The sequence below is a fragment of the Bubalus bubalis genome, chromosome 16, assembly GCF_019923935.1.
Source record: "Bubalus bubalis isolate 160015118507 breed Murrah chromosome 16, NDDB_SH_1, whole genome shotgun sequence".
Taxonomy (NCBI): Eukaryota; Metazoa; Chordata; class Mammalia; order Artiodactyla; family Bovidae; genus Bubalus; species Bubalus bubalis.
In genome coordinates, this window is record NC_059172.1 from 18,401,786 (window position 1) to 18,428,431 (window position 26,646).

Consider the following 26,646-nt stretch of genomic DNA (forward strand, 5'->3'; position numbering starts at 1 on the left):
GGAGGTGATGGAATTCCAGTGGAGCTATTCCAAATCCTGAAAGATGATGCTGTGAAAGTGCTGTACTCAATATGCCAGCAAATTTGGAAAACTCAGCAGTGGCCACAGGACTGAAAAAGGTCAGTTTTCATTCCAATCCCAAAGAAAGGCAATGCCAAAGAATGCTCAAACTACTGCACAATTGCACTCATCTCACATGCTAGTAAAGTAATGCTTAAAATTCTCCAAGCCAGGCTTCAGCAATATGCAAACCATGAACTTGCAGATATTCAAGCTGGTTTTAGAAAAGGCAGAGGAACCAGAGATCAAATTGCCAACATCTATGGATCATTGAAAAAGCAAGAGAGTTCCAGAAAAACATCTATTTCTGCTTTACTGACTATGCCAAAGCCTTTGATTGTGTGGATCACAATAAACTGTGGACAATTCTGAAAGAGATGGGAATACCAGACCACCTGACCTGCCTCTTGAGAAACCTGTATGCAGGTCAGGAAGCAACAGTTAGAACTGGACATGGAACAACAGACTGGTTCCAAATGGGAAAAGGAGTACGTCAAGGCTGTATATTGTCACCCTGTTTATTTAACTTAGATGCAGAGTACATCATGAGAAACGCTGGGCTGGAAGAAGCACAAGCTGGAATCAAGATTGCCGGGAGAAATATCAATCACCTCAGATATGCAGATGACACCACCCTTATGGCAGAAAGTGAAGAGGAACTAAAGAGCCTCTTGATGAAAGTGAAAGTGGAGAGTGAAAAAGTTGGCTTAAAGCTCAACATTCAGAAAACGAAGATCATGGCATCTGGTCCCATCACTTCATGGGAAATAGATGGGTAAACAGTGGAAACAGTGTCAGACTTTATTTTGGGGGGCTCCAAAATCACTGCAGATGGTGACTGCAGCCATGAAATTAAAAGACGCTTACTCCTTGGAAGAAAAGTTATGACTAGATAGCATATTAAAAAGCAGAGACATTACGTTGCGAACAAAGGTCTGTCTAGTCGAGGCTATGGTTTTTCCAGTGGTCATGTATGGATGTGAGAGTTGGACTGAAGAAAGCTGAGCGTCAAAGAATTGATGCTTTTGAACTGTGGTGTTGGAGAAGACTCTTTAGAGTCCCTTGGACTGCAAGGAGATCCAACCAGTCCATTCTAAAGGAGATCAGTCCTGGGTGTTCTTTGGAAGGAATGGTGCTAAAGCTGAAACTCCAGCACTTTGGCCACCTCATGCGAAGAGTTGACTCGCTGGAAAAGACTCTGATGCTGGGAGGGATTGGGGGCAGGAAGAGAAGGGGATGACAGAGGATGAGATGGCTGGATGGCATCAGCGACTCAATGGATGTGAGTTTGAGTGAACTCCCGGAGATGGTGATGGACAGGGAGGCCTGGCATGCTGTGATTCATGGGGTCCCAAAGAGTCGGACACAACTGAGCGACTGAACTGAACTGAATATTCCATTTCATGTAATACATTTATTCATCCCTTCATCCACTGATGAACATTTGGGTTGTTTCCACTTTGGGGCTAGAATGAATAACATTGCTATGAACTGTTTATGTAAAAATGCTTATGTGGACATATAAATACGTTTCTATGGGTAGTTATCAACAAAGATTCAAGCCAGTGAGCTACAGAGTTACTGACAGTGATACCATTCTGTGAATTTTTAAAAAAATCATTTCATGGATTTTCCTTTGGAAAAGGAAATAAAGACCATCAAATCAAGGCTGCATTTCTGGGGATACAGCCACTGAGACTCTCTGGCCCAAACTGCTTCACTACGATCCTGGGACTTCCCTGGCAGTCCAGTAGTTCAGACTTAGCGCTTCCACTGCAGGGGGTCTAGGTTCCATCCGTTGTTGGAAACTAAGATCCCACATGCTGTGCCACACGGGGTGGGAGGGGCTCCCCCATAAAAGCAATTTGTTCAACATTGCTTCATTATGATTTTGAAGAACTCAACATTTCAGTGAATTTCACTGGAATATGTGCCTTCACTGTCCAAACAGGTTGAAGTAGGGAGCATTTCCATGCTGATGGAAGCTACTGAGCTATCAGTGAAATTCAGTAACAGATAAATGTCCTAGTTTAAGCAGCTTCAAGAGGAATCCAATTCCAAGATGTGAATTCCTGCATCTCAAGGTTCCAGACACAAGCGCACTCATGAAATAAGGTCAGAGGCTACTACAAACTCCAACACACATATACACACTATTCAATTTATGATTGCTCCATAGGAAATCAGACTCCTACATCTGCAGCTATAAAAGAGCTGATGTAAGAGAGACAATGGTCAAAAGCAGCTTGCTTCCCCAGCAAACCTGCATTAATAATTTAGCTATTAACAGCCATGTAACCAAAGAAGCTTGACAGGGACAGCTCTGTAGTCACCTGGGAACATCTCCACAGTCGCCTCCTTTTCTGCTTCCAAATCAGAGATTCTGTTGTCTTGAAGCACTTGTCATCCTCAGAGAAAGGGAGCGTGACAAATTTGTGAAATCTCAGGAATAAATACAATTCCTATATGCTTTAAATTTATGGTCCTCACGAAGCCTGCAAAATACGATAAACCATTATAGGTTTTTCCTGTCTTCCCTGCCTCGGCCACAATTAATTTTGCCGTGTTCGAGTGTAATATGAAATGTAATATATGGAGGCGGGAGATTTAGAGTCCTCGTTGTCTCGCAGTGAATAAGTTTCTGCAGTTTGGGGCCCCGGAGGTAAAAGAAGCAATAACGACAGGCCTCATTTTGGGGTAACCATTTGTGAGCATTTTCTGTTTTGCATCGTTAAGCAAGACAAAAGTGCCCGAAGCAAACCTTGACAGCATGGGGCCAAAGTCACTCAAAATCCAAATGCCAAACGTATTCCGCAATTGAGATGCATGGCAGCTCTTATACAGAGCCCAGAAGAGCATCATATTGCAAAGAAAAGCTGTGCGTTACCAAAAAACAACAGAAATGCTCTGGTTTTATTGATACTCTAAACCTCAAAGGCCTGAAAATACAGCAAAATTCAGTCAGAAAGGTGCACAAAGGTTTTCCCAAACTGTTCAGAAGAGTAACGGAAACTATTATTTGTTGAAGACCCACTGTGTGTGCATACTGTGTTAGTATTTTGCCGAGGCTACTGAAGTGAGTAGAATCGTGGCCCCCCGCCCGAAAGATGAGGTCAAGTTCTAACCTCGAGGACCTGTGAATGTGACCTTATTTGGAAAGATGCTTTTTGCAGGTGTAATCGAGTTAAGAAGAGGTCATGGTGGGTCAGCTCAATGCCCATGCTCGCTTAGTCATGTCCAACTCTTTGCAATCCCATGGACTGTAGCCCACCAGGCTCCTCTGTCTATGGGATTCTCTAGGCAAGAATACTGCAGTGGGTTGCCATGCCCTTCTCCAGGGGATCTTCCTGACCCAGGGATGGAACCCGTGTCTTTTGCCTCTCCTGCACTGCAGGCAGATTCTTTACTACTGTACCACCGGGGGCTGGTACTGGGTCAGAGTGCACCCTATTCCAATGATTGGGATCCTTATAAAAGGGCAATCTGGACAAAGACACAGGGAAGAAGGCCATATAAAGATGGAGGCGGAGATGGGAGTGATACGGCTGCAAGCAGCGGCGTGGCCGGCGACCACCAGAAGCCAGGCTGGGGCACAGGCGTCTCTCAGAGCCTCCAGAAGGAAGAGACCCTGCTGCTGTGCTGAATTCACTCTTCTAGACAACAGAACTGTGGGAGAACACATTCTTACATTCTTGCTGTTAGCCGGACAGTCTGTGGTCATTTGTTACAGCAACCCTACAGTACAGCTGTCAAGAAAATCCCATCCACTCTGACAGCTAGCCATTTTCATCTCCCATTTTATAAATGAGCAAACAGGCAGAGAAAGACTAACTAGTTCAAGGTCACATGGATTCCCAGGTAGCTCAGAGGTAAAGAACTTACCTGCCAAGGCAGGAGATGCAGGAATTAGATCCCAGGGTCAGGAAGATCCCCTGGAGTGGGAAACAGCAACCAACTCAAGTATTCCTGCCTGGAAAATTCCATGGACAGAGGAGCCTGGTGGGCTACAGTTCACACGGTCGCAAAGAATTGGACATGACTGAGCACACACTCACGTCAAAGTCACATAGAGAACACGCAGTAGAACCAGGATTGGGGATAGGTTGTCTAACTCTAAATAAATTCCACACCCTGACTACTAGCTAACAAGTGCCCGATTTAGCTACTGCTCTGTAGAGACATTTTCCCACGAAAAGGTTTTAATGAGAAGATCCCTTAAAATGGCAGTAAGGATGGTATTTTCTTGCTAACATAACACAGCAGTAACAAGAACTGAGCCTCTTCCCAGAGATAGTTAGGTCCACTCCAGCTGCACCAGGAATGGTTCTGGAAGGAGCAAAGATTTTGGTCTTGTGGTGGACGTGGATCCTCATGGGCACCAGCAAACGTTTGGTATGTGAGCATCTCTTCTGCAAAGGATAACGTTCTTCCGCAAACTCACCAGTACAACTCTCCTCTCAAATAGGTGTCCCTCCAGACACTGGCATCCGGGCTCAGCCCCTCTCCGCTTGGACACACCATAACGGGAATGCCCCCGGAGGATCTAGCACCCCTGCCTCCCCAGAGCCTGAGTGCTAACAGGCTCAGCTCTGAGCACTAAGGTCCCATCCTCCCCAAAGTCTCCACATCGCAGCAAGGCCACCCCCCAGGAGCTGTAGAAACACCATCTCCCACGGAGCCCCCTCTGTCTCCTCACTCATCTGCAAGGAAAAACTCAAAATACCAGAGGTTAGAAACTCCGGCGACAAATGCAATGGCGAATCCGTGGAATCAGAAAGAGGGAGCTGGAGGGAAGCACCAAACAAAAAAAAAACAATTTCTGAAACCCACTCAGCAGGGATTGCTCCTGGTCTGCCTGGGTGTGGGGGTCATGGGGGAGGGACCCAGAGGAATGCCTACAGCCACCCCACCCAATTCCCATCCAACCAAAGCAGTCCGGATCAGGCGTCCAGCTGTGACGGAACCACGTGCTCAGAGAAAAGATGTCTCGATGCTGAAAGCCTAACCAGAGGATAACACCCGTCTTCCAGGCTTAACCTGAGGATGAAGTGAAATAACTGTGCAAAAACATCTGATGCACTGTAGACAGTCATCGAATATTCTTTCTCTTCCCCTTTGTTGTAATTAGTGTGAGGCCCCTTCTAAAATCGCTGGTGAGAGACCTAAATGTCTAGGTAAACCAGCGTATCATGTTGTTTTCCCAAAAATAAGGGATCCAATTAGAGCATTTAATGAGCACCAAAAAGACAGATTTCTCATTGAGAAGGAAAAAAAAAAAAGCTGCATAATTAGCAAACCGTTCCTCCTCTTCCCTTAGAGAACAAAACAAATAGGAAAAATAACCAAAAAACCAAGAGGACAGCCTCACAAGCCATAAACAAAATGCCTGGACTCTTAAGTATCTCCAGACGACTAGGATTACTGGCCCAAGGGCGGCCTCCTGCCAATTCATCTTCAAGGTCAATGGCAGAGTGCCTTTCAGCATTAACAATGAAAACGTCCTTCACTGTGGAAGCTGTACTAGGCACTCTCTGTCTATACTGTCTCTTTTAATTTTCAGAGTAATTCTGTAGGGTGGAGCGGTGGCCCGTGATAGCAAGATGTTTAACACCCCAGCCTGGTTTTGCACGGGTTTCTTCCAGTTCTTTCGGGGAACTCCTTGCCCACTCCCAGCAGTATAGTGGGCTCGCCATCTCCCCTGTGTGTTATTAGCTCCCCGGGCTGCTGTAACTTACCACAACGTGGGTGGCTTAGAGCAATGGAAGTATATTCTCTGGTAATTCTGGAGGGAGGACAAATGTCCAGGATCAAGGCACTGGGAGGGTGGTTCCCTCTGCAGGCTCTGTAGGAGAAGCCACTCCACGCCTCTCCCCCACTTCCTGGGCTGCCAGCCATCAACCCCCGGTGCTTCTTAGACTGGAGACACAGCACTGTAATCTCTCCTTTGTCTTCACACAGCCTTCTGTCTTCTTCTTAGAAGATTTTGATTCAGAACCCACTTGGGTATCCAGGATGAGATCTCCAGATCCTAATTACACCGGCAATGACACTTATTCCAAATAAGGTCACATTCGCAGGCTCTGGGTAGACATATCTTTTCGGGGGAGGGGATTCAACTCCCTACACCCCCTTACAGGAATCTAGCTCTCACCGTCTGGAAGGTACACTAGCCAATAACAGCACCTCATGCCTACCTCTGCCCCCAGCACTCAGCTCGCCATAAAATCCATACAGGTCCGTGCAGTTTAAGACCTAGATACAGGGAGAGGGCTGTGACCAGCATCATCCAATAGAAACACAATGCAGACCACACATGTAGTGTAAATGCTTCTAGAGGCTGCATTACCAAAACAGTAAAAAGGAACAGGTAAAATTCATTTTGATAATATATTTTATTTAACCCAGCATACCCAATATAGGGTAGATATGGTCCTAGTCTTCAAAGAGGCCCTGAATGTGGCCTAATTACTTCAACTCAGAACAGCTAAGGAAGCAAAACTGGTGCTGGAGGGACTGCTGCTGCTGCTGCTGCTGCTAAGTCGCTTCAGTCGTGTCCGACTCTGTGCGACCCCATAGACGGCAGCCCACCAGGCTCCCCCGTCCCTGGGATTCTCCAGGCAAGAACACTGGAGTGGGTTGCCATTTCCTTCTCCAATGCAGAAAAGTGAAAAGTGAAAGTGAAGTCGCTCAGTCGTGTCCGACTCTTAGCGACCCCATGGACTGCAGCCTACCAGGCTCCTCTGTCCATGGGATTTTCCAGGCAAGAGTACTGGAGTGGGGTGCCATTGCCTTTTCCGGCTGGAGGGACTGGGGAACTCCAACTCCTAGGTCATGAGGCCAAGTAAGAAGTGACCTTTCTTGACCTTTCCCAAGGGTGGGAAATGCAGCGTTTCTGACGTGCAGAAAGTGGGCTTCCAAACAGCCACCCACAGGCACATCCACAGCCTGGGCTGAGCAGCACTGATATAGGCTCCCGCTCACAGTTACATCCAGGGCAATGCCAACTTGGTGGGAGATGCTAACGTCCTTAGATTCCCAAGGCCATCCTGCCAGGGGACATCCATGCCAATGGTGGCATTGGCAAACTGCAGGCCAAGAAAGGGCCCCACCGAAACTGACTTCCATCTACAGGAAGGGGCAAAGTTCACAGGATTAACACCATCTAAAGGAACATCTCAGTCGAGGCTGACTCTTTGCAACCCCGTGGGCTGTAGCCCACCAGGCTCCTCTGTCTATGGGATTCTCCAGGCAAGAATACTGGAGTGAGTTGCCACTTCCTTCTCCAGAGGATCTTCCCAACCCCGGGATCGAACCCAGGTCTCCTGTAATGCAGGTGGATTCTTTACCACCTAAGCCACCGGGGAAGCCCCAAAGGAACATCAGAGATATATATTTTTTAAAAATATGAGGATGTGAAAACAAACCTTTTTAACAGTATGTACACCTGCTAATAGGATCTGAGGTCTCCAGGAGTTACTTCCTGTTCTTAACAATTTTACAAGCATCCTAGGTGCTAGCCTAAGACACCAGTTTTTAATTGAGGGTTGGACCATCAAAAAGACTGAGAGCCGAAAAAGTGATGCTTTTGAATTGTGGTGCTGGAGAAGACTCTTGAGAATCCCTTGGACTGCAAAGAGATCAAACCAGTAGATCCTAAAGGGAATCAAGACTGAATATTCATTGGAAGGACTGATGCTGAAGCTGAAGCTCCAATACTTTGGCCACCTGATGTGAACAGCCAACTCATTGGAAAAGACCCTGATGTTGGGAAAAATTGAAGGCAGGAGGAGAAGGGGGTGACAGAGGATGAGACGATTGGACGGCATCACCGACTCAATAGACAAGCGTTTGAGCAAACTCCAAGAGGTTGTGAAGGACAAGGAAGCCTGGTATGCTGCAGTCCATGGGGTCGTAAAGAGTCAGACATGACTTAGCAACTAAACAACTAAACAACAACAACATTCCATTTAGTCCTCCTAACAATCCACTGAGGCAGTTATTGCCTCCATGTTGCAGATGGAAAAACTGAGACCAGAGAGGTTAAATAACAAAGTCAAAGTCACATAGCTGAGAAACAGAGAGCTGGGGTCTGGTCCCAAGTTACTCTGTCTGCAGAGCCCTTGCTCTCATGGCAAAATCCTCCCTGCCATTGGCTCTGCCTTCTCAGTTCCTTCTGTATTGCCAATGGGGTGACCTAGTGATGAGGAAAGTGGAGAAAAGAGAACTAATAGCCCCTGGGCACAGCTCTAGGTAGACCTTGGGCCCCAGAGATAAAGACTTTCTACATTTTTTTTTCTTTTTCTTTGTATATGAAATTTCTCAACTAATCTGAAAACCAAAGCCAAATGATAATGCCCTGACTTTCCTGAGGTCAGCTGTGGCTCAAGGTCTTCAACAATAGCTCCCAAACTGGTGTCCCCAGAGGGCTGGGGATACAGAATACTTCCAGGACTAATTCAGAAGGACCAACCAAACTGGTCCATTTGTTTAAATCCTGGGTAATTTGCACATCAGATATCTTTGTTCTTGGCTGAAATCAAAACACATTAGTGTGGTAACGATAACTACTTCCTTCAAATGGAATCTCTCATAGTTATAAAAACTACAAATTATTAATTGCAATTTGGTAGCAAGCTATTTCAAAACATCTGCTTCATACTGGAATAGTCTAAAAGACATCCTTGGCTGGGTTAGACAGAAAGTAAGTAGACTAAGCTTTATCAGCGCCCGAGGCATTCACATTTGGGAAACTGGAAAACGCTTGCGTGAGGCCCAAAAGCAGAACCCAAGTTTATCATTAACAAAATACCATTTCTCATCCTGTCGTTCTCCCAAACTGTTTAACAAAGTTCACGTTCATTCATTAACCTTCCCAGTAGGAGAGCCAAGTGAACTAGCATTTCCATTATATACATATAAAAACAAACAGTAATCCCATTTCCAAAGAGTAACTCAAACCAGCTAACTAAGCCGCCTGCAGTTTAGCTCCCTAATAAGAGCACACTCGTCCTTATAAACACAGAGGTGACAAGGAGAGGGGAAATGCCACAAAATCTTGAAAACAGAGTGCAATTAATTCCTCCCCTGTCATTTGATTTTTTGGGGGGTCAAAGAGGCCTCAAGTCCCCCAGCAATAAAATGGGGCTAATATCTGCCACCTGATAATGAAGATATAGCTATAAATTACTTTGAATTGCCTGGATAATCAGCATTATGCAAATTGATGGTATCATTAGAGAGCTCCTAAACACAGCTATAAATCTTATAAAACTACTTCCATAGGAATTAAGGCTCAATTAAGAGGCTCGGTTTTTTAAAATTTTCCATCACCTTGTTATTTTAAAGACCGGAACATTCAAAACCAGCTTAGACATTTCTAGAGCAGGGATATGAGACCTTTCTCAAACAGTCTTGATAAAGCTTGATAAACAGTTGGCTCATAAGAAGGTTAGAGGACAGATCTGAGAGCCAGGTGGAAACCAAGGGCCTAGGAGAGCCCTCGCCGGGGGACAGTCACCAGCTTAAGAAGCTCGTCTCATACCCCCCACGACACTTCTCTACACTGAGCTATGAGGTCTGGTGTGTATTCTAAGTTCTCTTTCAAGCATGATACACAGGAAAGAACTTGCACTAGCTGACTCAGTATAACTTTGCTTATCCTAATGACTTCTGAAGAGGCAAATGAATGACAACAACCGAAAACAAACAGAGAGCTCTGACACCCACAGTTTCAACACTCATCTAAAGCTCACTAATTTGAAAAGATACACACACACCCACATTCACTGTAGCATTATTCTCAACCACCAAGACATGGAAGCAACCTATGTGTCCACAGATGAGCAGATAAAGAAAATCTAATGTAGTACATATTGTTGTTTTGTTCACTAAGTGGTGTCTGAGCAACTCTTTAGCAACCCCATGGACCAGAGCCTGCCAGGCTCCCCTGTCCATGGGATTTCCCAGGCAGCAATATTGGAGTGGGTTGCCATTTCCTTCTCTGGGGGATCTTCCTGACCTAAGGGTCAAACCCACATCTCCTTGCGTAAGTCTAGTTAACAGGTGGATTCTTTACCACTGAGTCACCAGGGAAGAAGCTCTAATAGTATGTATATATATATATATAAATAACACAATATTATCCAGCTACAAAAAAGAAATTCTGCCATTGGCAACAACATGGATAGACCTTGAGGGCATTCTGCTAAGTGAAACAAAAGTCTGACAGAGAAAGACAAATATTGTATGACCTCACTTATAAGCAGAGGAAAAAAAAAAAAGAAAAAACATAATTCTGAACAGATTGGTAGTTGCCAGAGGGCGAAGGCTGAGGGTGGGTGAAAAGGGATAAAGTGGTCAAAAGATACACACTTCCAGTTATAAAATAAATAAATTCTGGGGATGTCATGTACAGCACAGTGCCTACAGTTTACAACACTGTAATGTATATTTAAAAGTCTTTAAGAGAATAAATCTTAAAAGTTCTCATTGTGAGAGGAAAAACAATTGGTAACTGTGGGAATGGGTGTTAATTAGACTTATTATGATGATCATTTTAAAACATACACCAAGATCAAATCATTACGTTGTATGCCTGAAACTAATATATTATATGTCAATTATATCTTAAAAAATTATAATGGCTGCAATAAAAAAGACAAATGATGTTAAGTCAATCAAGTAAGCAAGCAAACTCTGCTAACCCAAGAGGTCCAACTTTAACACTACCTACTGCCTGAGGACTAACCTCTACCCACCCTCTGGAAAGGAGCTTCATCAGACTACAAAGTACCTTGGCAGAGACCTTGGCACCCTTCAACCCATCAATCTCAGGACCAACTAAAGCAACTACAGATCCCAAAGTCAAAAAGGTCATAGGTTGGTTGACCCCAAAACTAGCCAAGATGATAAAGCAGTGAACTAAGGAACTATACAGCCTGGCATTTTCAGGAACATCCTCTGCCCACTCTGGCCTGTGGCCAGACTCTACCACGGGGCTGTCCCATTTGGGACTCCCTGGCCCCACTCAGCTGCAGCATGCTCACAGCAGAAAACCACACCTCCTGCATCCTGGTGCCCAGGTGCAGGGACACCATCCAGAACTAAAGCAATCCTTTAAGCTGAAAGTATCCTTCTCCCTCCCTCTAACCCAAGGCACTAGGACTGTTAAGAGAAATAGCTCTGAGTGTAGGTGTTTGCATAGACAGCAATGGCACCCCACTCCGGTACTCTTGCCTGGAATATCCCATGGACGGAGGAGCCTGGTGGGCCATGGTCCATGGGGTGGCAGAGAATCGGAAACGACTGAAGTGACTAAGCAAGCAAGCAAGCAAGTGGGTGTTTAAAATGTAAATGTTTCAATGAGCTGACTCTGCCAGGCTCAGCTGGTGATCAATTTACCTTTACACTGTCTTTTCCAGCTCAATAATCTGCTCTAGGTAAACAGAGCCTCCAGCTTTCATTCATTCAGTCACTTCGGTCGTGTCCAACTCTTTGCAACCCCCTGGACTGTAGGCCACCAGGCTCCTCTGTCCATGGGACTTCCCAGGCAAGAATAGTGGAGTATGTTGCCATTTCCTTCTCCAGGAAATCTTTCTAACCCAGAGATCAAACCTTCAACCCTGCATCTCCTGCATTGCAGGTGGATTTTCTTTTTCTTTTTTTTTTTTTTACCACTGAGCCACCTGGGAAGCACCTCCTGCTTAGGTGACACCAAGAGGCTAAGAAATCAACATATGATCTTCTAGGAATGAAGTTTCATTCATCTCAATAGAATCTCAGGTATCTGAAGATGTGTTTCCCAAACGCACTCTGTTGAGCTCCTGGAGAGAAGACTGTGTTATTCAACTGAGAATCCCCAAGTGCCTAATACAATGCCTGGAACACAGTAAACTTGATGATGAATGAAACAAAATCCATCCACTGGCCCGGGAGAGGAGCAAGGAGTGTACACACGATATATCACATCTTCATTCCTCAGTGCATCTGTGTCGGTGTTTCCAGGAAACATCCCTCGTCCATTCTCCAATGACCCTCACCCCCCTCTCTTCTCTATACAACTTCCTTCCCCAAGCCACTTCCCATTACCTGCTGTGGAGGTGAAACTTTCCAGCCTTGCCACCTGTACATCCCAAGACAGCTTCATTAAGCCTTCCTTTTCCCACCAGGACACTGACTCGCCACATCTCTGGATTCACAGTATTAACCCATACAATTATGTTTTTCTTAGTTGCAAATTCAAATTCTACCATGATATGATTCATTAACAAGTTTAAAGAATTACCTGGCACGTTTATTGTCAATATCACCTTATTCTACTCTGCTGCTGCTGCTAAGTCACTTAAGTCGTGTCCGACTCTGTGCGACCCCATAGATGGCAGCCCACCAGGCTCCCCCGTCCCTGGGATTCTCCAGGCAAGAACACTGGAGTGGGTTGCCATTTCTTTCTCCAATGCATAAAAGTGAAAAGTGAAAGTGAAGTCGCTCAGTCGTGTCCAACTTTTTGCGACCCCATGGACTGTAGCCTACCAGGCTTCTCTGTCCATGGGATTTTCCAGGCAAGAGTACTGGAGTGGGTTGCCATTTTCTACTCTGATGCCCCCCCAACTATAAGATCACTCCCATTTCCACTTCAGGGCCTGGACTTCCCTTCAGCACTCTGAACTCCTGGGAAAATGCAAGCCCTCCATTCTGCAGCAGTCCAACTCCATCTACTCTAATATCAAAATGGTCCCTTCTCTGCATCCACTGATTCTCCAACCCTGCCAAGGGCATCTTCTAAGTGGCCGTTCTCTTGAGCCTGAGCACCCAAGTCCCTACTTCCTCTAAGCTTCTATCACCATTAGCACATCCAAGCAACAGAAAAATTCTTTCTTTTGGTTTCATATGCTTCCACTTTTTCAAAAGCCCCCTACTGTCCTCCTCTTCCATGCCAGCTGTCTGGCCCAGCCCAGCTGGAGGACCCATTCCTCCCACCCCCACCAAGAATCAGTGCATGACTTTAAACCTCTCTATCCTACAAAGCCGAGAGATTACACCGTTAGCACACTAGTTCATCCATTGTTCATTATTGTTGGGGTTTTTGCTAACTTTCTTTAACCCACCACCTCTTAATTACTTTTTAAATCCTCTCCTCCCAGCAGGCCAATCAATCCACGATGACTTTGGTGAAAAGAAATAGGGCCTTTTTTTTTTTTTTTTTTCTCTCAGTCACAAACTATGGGTAACATTGACTTCAGGAAACGTGGGAAAACAAAAGTGGAGAGAACACAGCTGCTAGAATTTCCATCCTTCTTCCAGAGGCCTGTTGTGCACACTGGTGTCCCCCAGGGAGAAGGGCTGGGTACTAATCCCTCAGCATCTGAAACACCCCCCAGCTTATCCTCTCACTGCCTTCTTCTACCAGGATAACGCTTTCAAGTCACACCCACACATGCGATGGCATCTAGAGGCAGTGGTGTGGCCAGAAAGTAACATTCATCAATACAAGCAGCATCTGTAATAAAGCGCAGAATGGGTCAAATTCCAGGGTCAAATGAATGGAAGAGAAGCTGCAAACCTCCATGACACCCAAGCAGATGCTAGGCTATCAGCCTGGAGACATGCAACGTGGACATGAAGGCAGCAGGAAGCCCCTCACATTGAGGTCAGCCAAGGAATACAGCCAGATGCCGAAGTGAATCAGTGAAACAGAGTCCACAGCTGGCTAGGGTCAGGATCCAAGGCCAGGCAGACGGGAAAGATGAGTGCAGCTCCAAGGCACCTCCTCCCCATCTGGGAGCAGGTGTCTCTTACTCCTTAGGAGCTGGCAGCATTACAGAAATGAGTTCACGTATACATAGATAATTAAATTATGAGAAGGTAGAGTGGCAGACACACTCTTTTTTTAATTATGAAAAAAATTTATTTGTTTTTTCCATTTATTCTCAAATGTGACACAGTTAGAGTTCTTGGGACATAGACAAAAACTTTAGTAAATAAATTAGCTGTATGCAATTATTCTTCAATTAGAAAAAAATAATAAAATAAGTTTATGCTGACTTTATATAATTTATGAATTACTCAAAAGGTGTTTTAAATCAAGACATATTTTTCAATTGGCTCTTTTAAAAAAATTTTATTTTGTATTGACAGTGAAAATGTTAGTCGCTCAGTCATGTCCAGCTCTTTGCGATCCCATGGACTGCAACCTACCAGGCTCTTCTGTCCATGGAATTTTCTAGGCAAGAATACTGGGGTGGGTTGCCACTCCCTTCTCCAGGGAATCCTCCCTACCCAGGGATCGAACCCAGGTCTCCTGCATTGCAGGCAGACTCTATCATCTGAGCCACCAAAGAAGCCCAGTCAATTAGCAAACAATGTGACAGTTTCAGGTAGACAGTAAAGGGATTCATCCATTCATATATATACATGTATCCATTCTCCCCCAAGCTCCCCTCCCATTCAGGTTGCCAAGACACACTCTTAAGGTCAGGTCCCCCCATGGTTTCTGATGTCATGTCCTTGTGTGATCATTTCCTCCTGAATGTGGACAGGACTGTGACTTGCTTCTAGCACACCAAAGGTAATGGGATGTTATAGTAGATGGTAGGTCCCCCCTTTCTCTTGCCGACTTGATGGAACAAGAGGCCGTCTAGGGACCCACATGCCAAGGAACTGTGAGCCATAGCCAGTAAGAAAACGATGCCTCAGTCCAGCAGCCCGCCAGGGAATAAATGCTGCTGACCACCAGATGAGTTTGGAAATGGATCCTTCCCCAGGCGAGCCTCATATGAGACTTCAGACCCAGCTGACACTGTTGCTGGAGCATTGTAGAGAATCTGGCTAAGCCATGCCCAGATTCCTAACTCACAGAAACTGTGAAAAAGCAAATGTGTGCTGTTTAAGACACTATATTGGTAATCATATTGTTACATAGCAATAAGAAACCAACATAGGAGGTCTAGTCAGTGTGCAGGGGGCATTATTCAATAAATGATAGGAAGACATAGGTAGCCACTTGGAAAAAAATTAATTTGGGCCCTTGATTAATTACATTACACCAAAATAAACTCCTCATGGATAAAATATTTAAATATGAAAAATAAAAGGAAAAGACACAGATTTTTTTAACATGTAATTTTGGAGTGAGGAAGGCTTTAGTATGATGTGAAAATCTGGAAGAATTTTTTCATCTAAAAAGGATTAATAAATCTGACTAAAGTAAGAAAACACATTCTACAACATATACCACAAAGGGCTAATTTTCTTAATATATAAGTAGCTTTACAAATCAATAAGAAAACATCATTTTGAAAAGATGCTCACTCATTACAAGAGTAATACAATGAGATGGAGACTATAATCAAATGTTTGATAACACAGTGAGGTGGAAAGCAGTGAGGGAACCAGTGCCCTGATTCACAGCCAGTGGGACTGAACTGGAACAGCCTCTCTGGAGACAATTAGGCAGTAGTGATCAAAATATCAAATGCACTTGGCTCTTCAACAATTCTGCTTCATTGGACATTTGAAATAACCTCTGTATAAGGCTATTTAATATAACATTGTCTGTCACAGCAAGGATGAAATCATCCAACTTACCAAGAGAAGACCGGTTAAGTAATGCATGGCATACCCACACTGCAGAATACACTGAAGACCGTCAACCATAAAAATAAATGCAGCAGCTCTTTCTGTTCAGAGAGCTCTGAAATACACTTGGCACAATAATAACCAAAATACAAACAAACAAGAGGTACCTCCAGGAAAGAGATTTGGGGTGACTGGAAACAAAGAGGGAGGGAGACTTTTCATCATGTGATTTTTTACACCTTATGAATATTAAACCCCATGGTTACATTTCTTTTTCAAAACAAAACTGAAATCAGTAAGTAGATACAAACTGTAGAACAGCATGCATGCTATGATTTCTATTAAAAAATCAGATTTAAGCTATATATACACAATATTACATACAGTATATATAATCATGGATAAATATTATATACAGATATCCATCTATACACCTCTGTCTATACATTACATATCAGGTCCCCAACGGGTCTGTGGCCTGTTAGGAACCAGGCTGCACAGCAGGAGGTGAGCCATGGGTGAGCGATCAAGTTTCATCTGTATTTACAGCCGCTCCCCATCGCTAGCATTCCCACCTGAGCTCCTCCTCCTATCATATCAGCAGTGGCATTAGATTCTCACAGAAGCGCGAACCCTACTGCAAACTGCACATGTGAGGGATGTAGGTTGTGAGCTCTTTATGAGAATCATCTCAAAACCACTGCCCCTGCCCCAGTCCATAGAAAAAGTGGACCCCAGTCTTGCACAAAATCAGTCCCAGGGGCCATAAAGGTTGAGGACTGCTGTTATATATCATATGTTATATGTTGTGTAGCCATAAACAGCTATCTCTGAAAGAACACCCAAGAGTCTGAGAGCTGGTTTCCTGTGCGCTGCAGAGCTAGCGTAACTGGTAACGGTAAACTGCATAGTGGAGCGGCAGTGGGGAGGCAGAGAGAGAACTACTTTTCCACCACATTTTCCTTAAATTTTGAACCACTATAGTTATTGCCAATTTAAAGTCAAATCATGATGAACATGTCTAAGCCATCATGGTCCCTCTTCTGTTCCTCCTCTTTTAGGACTTCCCCATCACTTTCCAAGTCTCCACTGATGCCCAGAGCTCTCCTCTGAGCTCCAGATACAAAACCCAGGAATTGGGTTCTTCTCACAGATAACTTGGACTCCTGGTCCCCCACACCTGCAGGAGGTCCCCTGGATCCTGGTGAACAGGACTACTAGGCAGAAACACCACCTATTCATCCAGAGAGAAATGCAGGGTCTTCCTGGGTTCATTCCCCTCAGTGGGGCCCCCTCCCAGTAATGGATGACAAGCCCTGGTGGATTCTACCTCTACACTGTTCTGTAACCCACCCACTTCTTTCCATCTCTGCAGTCACCACCCTAGTGAGGCCATCTTAATTTCTCCCCTGCAAGCTCCCAGCTGCTCCGAGTGCCCACAACATCACCCCCCTCTCCCTAGATGAGCGGCTACACTCATCTTTGAAATGTTTCTGTGAGTCTGCTCAGACTGAATGGCTTAAACAATACAAATTTATTTTCTCACACTTCTGGAAACTAGAAGTCCAAGATCAAGGTGTGCGAAGTCTTGGTTTCTCCTGAGACCTCTCTCCTTGGCTTGCACATGGCCCCTCCTCGCTGCCACCTCACGTGGACTTTCCTCTGCATGCCTGCATCCCTGGTCTCTCTCTGTGTCCAAATTTCCTCTTTTAGAAGGGACACAGGTCAGATGGGACGAGGGCCCACCTTAGCCTCATTTTAATTTAATCATCTCTTTAAAGGCCCTCTCTCTCTCTTTAAAGGTACCCATTCTGAGGTACAGGGCTTAGGGTTTCAACACATGTGTGAATTTGGGAAAGGCAGACTGGCACAATTCAGCCCATAATAATATCCAACATTCACGCACTCCCTCCCATATAAACCTTCTTTATTATGGGTGACCCACTGGCCTTAGAATAATATCTTTCTAACATGTGACCCCTGCCTACTTCTGTTCCTCCCCCTCACCCCACCCCCAGCTGAGAACAAGAACAGAGAACAGAAGCAGACAGAGATAAGAGCACAGCTGGGAAGAGACAGGATTAGAGAGATCAAGAAGGATGGCACCTTCTGTTATTTCTCTTTTTTTTTCCAACTACTGACAGATTCGGGGCAAGCAGTATAAACTCTCTGTAGAATGAAGTTTGGTCCTTGATGACAATGAGCCTCCCTGAATATACATGTCATGACACAGAAAAGATATGACATCTCCAAACAATACTTGGGTCCCCTGGACAGAAAACAGCTGTGTCCCTTCAGCCAAAGCAAGGGTTTCCCCCGAGTCATACTCAGAGAAACATCTGGCTGAATCCAGATGGTAAAGCAGATCTAAACTGCAATTGGGTGACCTCCCTCTGAGTCCCAGCTCCTCATTAGGGTGACCCAGATAACAGGCATCGGAGTCCCCGCCTGACCTTGAAAGCATGACCTTGGCTGCAGCACCACACAATCCCTCACTCCTGTCCACACAGGAGCTCAGTGACCTGGGGCAGAAAGCTTACTACATCTGAGCCTTGGTTTGTGCGTCGGCAAATGAGGTTAATTCTCTTCTAGGTAATTCCTTCTGTATTGGTTCCTAGTTCCGCTTAATAAGTTGCCACAAACAAGGTGGCTTGGGCTTCTCAGGTGGCACAAGTGGTAAAGAACCTGCCTGCCAATGCGGGAGACACAGAGACTCGGCTTCCATCCCGAGGTCAGGAAAATCCCCGGGAGGAGGGCATGGCAGTATTCTTGCCTGGACAATCCCATGAACAGAGGAGCCTGGTGGGCTACAGTCCAGTCCATAGGGTCATGAAGAGTTGGACACAATTGAAGCGACTTAGAACGCATGTATAGGTGGCTTTAAACAAGAGAAATCTACAATAGCCAAGACATAGAAGCAACCTAAACGTCCATCAACAGAGGGACTGATAAAGAAGATGTGATACATATATACGATGGAATACAACAGAATTTTAGCCATAAAAAAGAATGAAATAATGTCACTTGAAATAAACATGGATGAACCTACAGATTATCCTATTAATACTAAGCGAGGTAAGTCAGAGAAAGAAAGACAAATACCATATGATATCACTTATACATGGAATCTAAAAAATGATTCAAATGAACTTATATACAAAACATAAACAGACTCACAGACAAAAGAAACAAACTGGTAACTTAACAGTACTAAAGGGGATGAGGGGAGATAAATTAGGAATTTGGGATTAATATATACAGGTTATTATATATAAAACAGTAGACAACAAGGACCTGCTGTATAGAACAGGGAACTCTACTAAATATGTTGTAATAATCTATAATGGAGAAGAATCTGAAAAGAATACGTGTGCATGTGTGTGTGTGTGTGTGTGTGTGTGTGTATAGATATATATAACTGGATCACTTTGCTGTACATTTGAAACTAACACAGAACATTGCAAATTAACTATCCTTCCAAAAAAACCCAAATGTATTGTCTTTCAGTTCTGGAGGCTATAAGTTAACGAAGGTATTGGAAGGGCTACACTCCTCAGACATGCAGATGACACCACCCTTGTGGCAGAAAGTGAAGAGGAACTCGAAAGCCTCTTGATGAAAGTGAAAGAGGAGAGTGAAAAAGTGGGCTTAAAGCTCAACATTCAGAAAATGAAGATCATGGCATCTGGTCCCATCACTTCATGGGAAATAGATGGGGAAACAGTGGAAACAGTGTCAGACTTTATTTTGGAGGGCTCCAAAATCACTGCAGATGGTGACTGCAGCCATGAAATTAAAAGACTCCTTGGAAGGAAAGTTATGACCAACCTAGATAGCATATTCAAAAGCAGAGACATTACGTTGCCAACAAAGGTCCGTCTAGTCAAGGCTATGGTTTTTCCTGTGGTCATGTATGGATGTGAGAGTTGGACTGTGAAGAAGGCTGAGCGCCGAAGAATTGATGCTTTTGAACTGTGGTGTTGGAGAAGACTCTTGAGAGTCCCTTGGACTGCAAGGAGATCCAACCAGTCCATTCTGAAGGAGATCAGCCCTAGGATTTCTTTGGAAGGAATGATGCTAAAACTGAAACTCCAGTACTTTGGCCACCTCATGCGAAGAGTTGACTCATTGGAAAAGACTCTGATGCTGGGAGGGATCAGGGGCAGGAGGAGAAAGGGACAACAGAGGATGAAATGGCTGGATGGCATCACTGACTCGATGGACGTGAGTCTGAGTGAACTCCGGGAGTTGGTGATGGACAGGGAGGCCTGGCGTGCTGCGATTCATGGGGTCGCAAAGAGTCGGACACGACTGAGCAACTGAACTGTACTGAACTGAACTGAACACTCTCTGAAGGCTCCAGGGAGATGCCTCTTGGCCTCTCTCCTAGCTTCCATGGTGACCAGAAATCCTTGGCGCTCCTTGGCCTGTACCAACATCACTCCAGTCTCTGCCTCTGTCTTTACACAGCCATCTCTCTCTGGGTGTATCTATTTGTGCATCCCCTCCTCTTAAGGACATCAGTCCTTGGAATGTGAGCCCACCCTAATCCAGTACGATATCACCTTTACTATTAGTACATTTGCAAAGACCCCATTGCCAAATAAGATCAAATCCACAGATACCAGGGGTGAGGACATGAACATATCATTTTTTGGAGGACATAATTCAACCCACCCAGAAGATGGTGAGAGGGTTCAAGGGATAAGGATGCCAAGCACTAAGAAGGCTGCCAGGGGCACACAGAGCGCTCACCAAGCCACACAAGGCAGCCGTTTCTCCCACACAGCAGCCAGCCATCTGGGAAGGCCCAAAAGACCAGGCTCCGCTTCTCCACGCCTCGTAAAAACAAAAACCGCAAGCAAGAAACCAAAAGCCAACATGCCTGTATCCTGAGGGCTGATGTGTCGTTAAAACTTTTAAGACACACCACCAGGGTTTGGGACCAAGTCACCGATGTAAATATTTTATCAGTGGGTCTCTGAGCAAACGTGCACCCACACGTGGGCCCCACATGTCTGGGAGGAGGAGCAGGAGGAGGAGCTGGTCTGCCAGTAAGGAGCGCCACAGTCTGCTGAAAAACGGTTTACCCAAGGTGTGCACCGCTGCTTCCAACATCTGGCTGCCTTCCAGCCATGAGAAACATCCAGACGTGAGGCCCTGGAGGCCCCACAGGGAGCACAGACAGATAGAGCCTGGAGCCAAGGCTGGGTCCTCCTCGGGAGACAGAGAGGCCAAGAAAGTGATGAATAAATCGTGGATACAGCCCAAATGATAATGTGGGCCTCAAATGCCCATCACTACAATCAAAGCTGATGCCCACGACTTGAGATTGACTTTGACTGGGCTCATTAAGGCATAAGCTCCTGAGGGTGGATCTTCTCCATGGCTCATGCTCGAAAATTAGGAAGTAAGTGGCCTGGGATAAGTTGGGACCCATTAATCCACAAGTCAGACGGAGCTTCCATTAGAAGAGAAAAATGGCTGAAAATCTGAAAACCGTTCTTGGGCAGCCATTCAAAGACTCCATTATGAGTTTTCCGGGAGGGCCTTCGAGGGGTTCGGGCCAATGGGAGAGAGGACAGCCACACACGTGGGAGGGAGTAGGGCCTGAACCAGGAAATGCAGGGGGCCCCAACACATCACGACTGTTACTCTAAACACATAAGTCACCCTTTAGGTTCCAAATGGCAGGTGGACCCCAGCTCTGCGATCTGGGTGTGAGGTGACTTCGGTACCTCCAACGTCTGCAGCTTCAGTTTCCTCGTCTATAAAATGGGGATAACAGTGCTTCCGACTCCCAGAAACATTTTATGAGAGTTACGTGAGAGATCTCACATGATGCACCTCTGGCAGGCGCTACATTAATGTCAGACCCTCCCTCTCCCTTCCACTTCCCTCCCTCATCTCTCAGGCATGTCTCGCCCTCTTGTACTCTCAGGAGGCCTCCCCAGTTCCTCTCAACATTGGCAGGGCTCCCTGTTGCAGTAAACCCTCCCTAAATCCTAAAGACTCACATACTGAAAACCAGTTACCGACATCCTCCCAGGGCCCCCAGTCTCTGCCTCCAGTTTCCGTCCCCTGCAGTCACACCTCGGGACAGCACAGCTTCCACCCATGGTTCCCAAGTGCACGCTGCAAGACCCCTTGGTCCACTGCAAAGCATTTGGCGATCAGCAATGAAATCAGAAACTGAAGGAACATTTGCTGCGGTTCTTCTTGGAACTAAACTTACCCCATTTAAAGGACCAACCTTTGTTCTGAGAATGAGACACTCCTAAACTGTTGAATTAAAATGTGATTTCTATTATAAAATGCAGTGCTAGAATAAAAAAGGTGACTTTTTTCATTGGATCAAATAAAAGTAAGTGAGGCAACATGAGAAGTCTAACCTTTCTTGGTTTACTTTTCATTATTTTCCTGGTCCATTAATTCAAGCATGGGAGTCACCCAACAATGCCCATCAGTGGTGCATGGCTGCCTCCACTTCCTCCCCAGCTCAAAGTCTTACCCTAATTCAAAAACTCAGCTCCTGCTCTCACCATTCAGGGGAAACTGCTCACTCCAAGGTCTCCAAATTCAGACCTCTTCCTGAATCTAACAGCCCAAGACAGGCCCTCATGACTCAGATGTTTCACAGCCTCCATAAAAAGGCCAACCCCAACCTTTCCAAACAGATTTGATCAAGGTAAAGGCTTCCCAAGGCTGAGCACAAAAGCCTGAGCTCTCACTGGCATCTCTGGCCATCACTATCATCACTACCCCACCACCAAAGCACAGGCCCTGCTGCTAATAAAGACCAGGGTCCACAGATTAGCTCTCACCCAAGTCTAGACAAGTTGCTTCGTTTCTCTGAGCATCAGTCTCCTACTAGATCAAGCCATGATGGTGACAGTCCTTATTTCACAGGGATCTTGAGAAGATGTGACAAAAGCATGTGTGTAAAGCACTTTCCACAGTGCCTGGGACACAGTCAGTGCCATTAACTAGAACACAGCTAAGCAGAGTAGTCTTCGTAATAGATATGCCCCCTTTCCAGCTCTATCTCCCACTGCTCCTTGAGACTCCTACAAAACTGTAACCTTGGTGGCTCCCCAGATACACCGTACACCTTCCCACCTCTGCGACTCTGCCCTTGCCAACTTGGAATTCCAGCCTTACTCCCACTCTTTCACCCAAGTTCATATTAGGGACCTCCTTCACAACCCCTGTGTGTCCATCAGAGTTGGAAGAGGTGTGATTCTCCTCTGAACTCGGCAGCCTCGGGTCTGAGCCATTCTCCTAACTGCATCACTCAGCACAATCACATACGCCTTACTCAGACCTACGTGCACATCTTCCCTCTTGTGCTCAACGCTCAGTTAAGGTCAGGGAAGCTCTGCACACCCACCAGTACCTGCCACAGGGCCTCACAAGTAGGGGAACAATAAGTAATTGTTCTAAGAAGCCAGTGACCATACCCAATAGATCAATCTAAAAAAGAGGCAGGGACTTCCCTGGTGGTCCAAAGGCTAACACTTTGCACTCCCAATACTGGGGGCCCGGATTCGATCCCTGGTCACGAAACTAGATCCCACAGGCTGCAATTAAGGCATGCTGCAACCAAAAATCCCATGTGCCACAACTAAGACCTATTAATTTGGTGCAACCAAATAAATAAATAAATAAAAATATATTTGTCATCTCAATAGATGCAGAAAAAATAAAACAGAGAAGTAGATGTAATGTGATGACCTCCTATGTCTAACGCTGAACTTCTTTCCAGAACAAAAGACAGCAATGTTCATATATTTGTGTAAACACACACAACTATATAAGGGCTGTGTGTGTGTATATACATATACATGTATATGAACACAAATATATTCATCCCCAAATCCCAGGAAATACAAATGAATAGTAATTAAAATTCGACTCCAATAGGATTGAAATCCATTGTCCCCGCAGGCTGGCCCATCCTCTGTCCACAAACCTGGCTAATGGTCAGTACATGACTCAACTCTGCTCTTCCATTAACATTTACAACTTTGCACTCTGATTTCTGTGTTGTTTCAATTATGTCTTCTTTTGGTTTCGTCTTTACCATGTTATTTCCCTCCCTTCACTCAGGTCACCCTTTCCATGTGGCATTGCTATTTATTTGTTTTACAAAGCCAGCCTTTTACTCTCTGCTTTGTTCCCTGTTCCCCTGGGTTTCCGGAACACTAAATGGCCTTTGTATGATGCCCTATGTGTGCAAATAACTCAAGTCCAGGGAGAGTTCAATTTCATTCCATTCTGCTCGCATCCTCAATCTCTCAAATAAATGAAAATTATTTAAACAGACAAGGGAATAGCCTGTGTGTCTTCCTCTAAATGTACTTAGAGGAAGGGCGTTTCTATTTCAAAATCTTTGAGGCTCTTTTGTTCACCTTAGGAACTCACTTAAAAGGAGGTGCTCCAGAGAACCAGGAAACTTAATGAACCGCCCAGAAGCAAGCTGTTCATTTCCTTGAAGTCAGAGCAGAACCAACATATGGAAAATTATCATCAGTTACTTAGTCTGCACGATGGCCCCACAGGGTGTGTATACCCTCTTTGATATAAAAATGGAAAAAAGGATTCTGTAGAGGCAAAAGAGACTGTGACGAGCCATCTGAACTTGCAGCAGACCTACGACATATCCAGAATTCTCAGGACTCTCCTTCCAGAGTCTAACTTAGCACCGACCCTTCAGTATGTCCTAGGTCATAAAGAGAGTACTCTTTAGAACTTGGAGACAAGCTCAAATGCAAACTCCAAATACTTGGGTATTTCAAAGTCATCAAAGGAAAACAAAAGTTCTGAATGTGTTTCAGAAAGGCCAAGAAGGCAAACAAAAAACCTCTCAGGGAGAGAGGAGATGGGAAGAATGATTTTTCAAAGTCAGTGTGAAAATGAGTCAGAAACACCTGATGTCATGGTTGGTGACCAGATATTTCAGGAATGAAAATGTCAGGTGGACCAAGAGTCCTCATTTCGTGTTTCAAGACCACCACTGGGATCCCAAAGGTCCCTGGTTGAAAACATTCCCACTGCTCCTAGAGTAAAACTCAATAGTCTTAACAGAGTCTGCCGTGCAGGCAAACTGAAGTTCATACCTAAGTTCACTCATACATTCACTCAACCCATACATTCACTCAACCATTCACTGAGCTCCCACTTCAGTACCAGCACTGGGAATTCGGACATAGACAACACCCCCAGCATTCAAACCCAGCCTCAGAGCATGGATTAGTAAGCATGTGGTGATGCTGCTGAAGTACCAGGCACTGGGCGTTAAGTACCTTACATGCACGACCTCATCCACTCTCCCCAAGAATGCTATAGTATCTCCCTTTTCCAGGGAAAGAGCTCATGGAGGTACAGAGAGGCTCTGTAACTGGCCCAAGGTGACGTAATCAGGATCTGAACCCAGACCACGTAATTCAAGAGCCTGCCTGCCTTCTGAGCCATTGCTCCCCAGCACCTCCACCACAAGTGGGGTTCAGAAAGTAGGTCCCCACTGCTTTGCTGGTTTTCTCACCCAGGGAGCACCCTTAGGTCAGTGATCTCAGCAGCTTTCACAAAGCAAAACACTAACCAAGACAGAGAAGCCCAGAGTTGCCTTGGAGATGCTGAGCCCTAATAGGAGCATCCAGAATCCATGTAGAAGGCTAACATTCAACCCTCCAGCAGAATTAGACCTGATTCCCCAGCCCTAGGGCTTCCCTGGTGGCTCAGTGGTAAAGAATCCATCTGCCAAGTAGGAGACGCAGGTTCAGTGCCTGGGTTGGGAAGATCCCCTGGAGAAGGGCATGGCAAACCCACTCCAGTATTCTTGTCTGGAGAATCCCATGGGCAGAGAAGCCTGGTGGACTATAGTCCATGGGGTCGCAAAAGAGTTGGACGCAACTGAGCGACTAAACAACAGTAACAACAACCCAGCTTAAGGCCTGGAGTTCCAGACCTGGAAATTCTTGCCACACCATCCCTGGAGCAACACCTCTTCTCTGTCCCTGTGCCAAACGTCCTCCCAGTTCTCCAGCTACATCCAACTGGGGGACTTGGAGTTGAGGGGGAGCAAGGTAGAGCGGCCTGGCCACTGCCTACCACACTCCCCTCACTAAGAATCAAGCGAAAGGACATGGAAACCACAGTAAGTTACCACTTTGGGCCTTGGGGAAACTAATTAAGAAGTCAAGTCTAAATATTGGAAGAAATGTGGGAGAGCAAGTGCTCTCATAAACCAGTAACGACAGGACACATGGGTAGGGCCAGTTCAGAGGGTAAGCTGGCAACTTCGAGACAGGCAGAGGATGTGCAAACCCTTTGATCCGAGATTCTACTCTAAGAATATTATGAAGTCCTGCTCTGGTGCACAAGGATTTTCACTGCAGTGTGGCTGGTCATGGTCACAACCTAAATGCCCTCTTAAGAGATGACTGAAAGGGAATTGTGCTGGGAAAGTAGGGGGTGAAGCCAAACAGCCAAATTCTGTCATCAGGAAGTGTGTCAGGGTTCAGCAAAGCAAGAATGATAAAAAAAAAAAAAAAATCTCAGTCTTTGTACCCAACAGTGATTGTTTGCATCTTACTAACAAAAACGATGAAGATCTGGTTGCTGGACTTGGTTGCAAAGGTCATGCTGTTGGTAACATCCCTCTTTAAGGTTGTCCAAGGGGCCAATGTCTCTTTTTTGGCCTTATACAAAGTCAAGAAGAAAAAAACAACATCATGAGTTTTGATGATCTTGAAAATTTATTTTATCGTGAAAACACAATAGTAATAAATTTTCATATGCCAAAAAAAAGATGAGTGAACAAATTTTATTCTCTTCATACAATGAGATACCCTAGAGCAATTTAAAAAATGTGGTAACAGGGATAAGCCTCAAATTTACAAGAATAAATGAAAAAAGTAAGTTGCAAAAGTACACAAAGAATGATGACCTTGTGTATACTTTAAAATACTACACATTGGAAAGAGATGTACACAAATGTGAGAAAAGATTCAA

At 45.2% G+C, this 26,646-nt stretch overlaps 1 protein-coding gene across 4 annotated transcripts in view; it reads right to left on the reverse strand.

The window, feature by feature from the left end:
- LDLRAD3 (low density lipoprotein receptor class A domain containing 3) overlaps positions 1-26,646 on the reverse strand; it is a 276,120-nt gene that overhangs the window by 230,554 nt on the left and 18,920 nt on the right. The window contains exon 1 of one of the 4 annotated variants that reach the window (XM_044929251.2): positions 2,394-3,335. The exons of the other annotated variants lie outside the window; for them this stretch is intronic. Within the exon in view, the coding sequence (XP_044785186.1) occupies positions 2,394-2,403 (10 nt within the window). The 5' untranslated portion in view covers positions 2,404-3,335. Of the gene's footprint in view, positions 1-2,393; positions 3,336-26,646 lie in introns of those variants that run through there. 4 annotated transcript variants of the gene reach the window in all.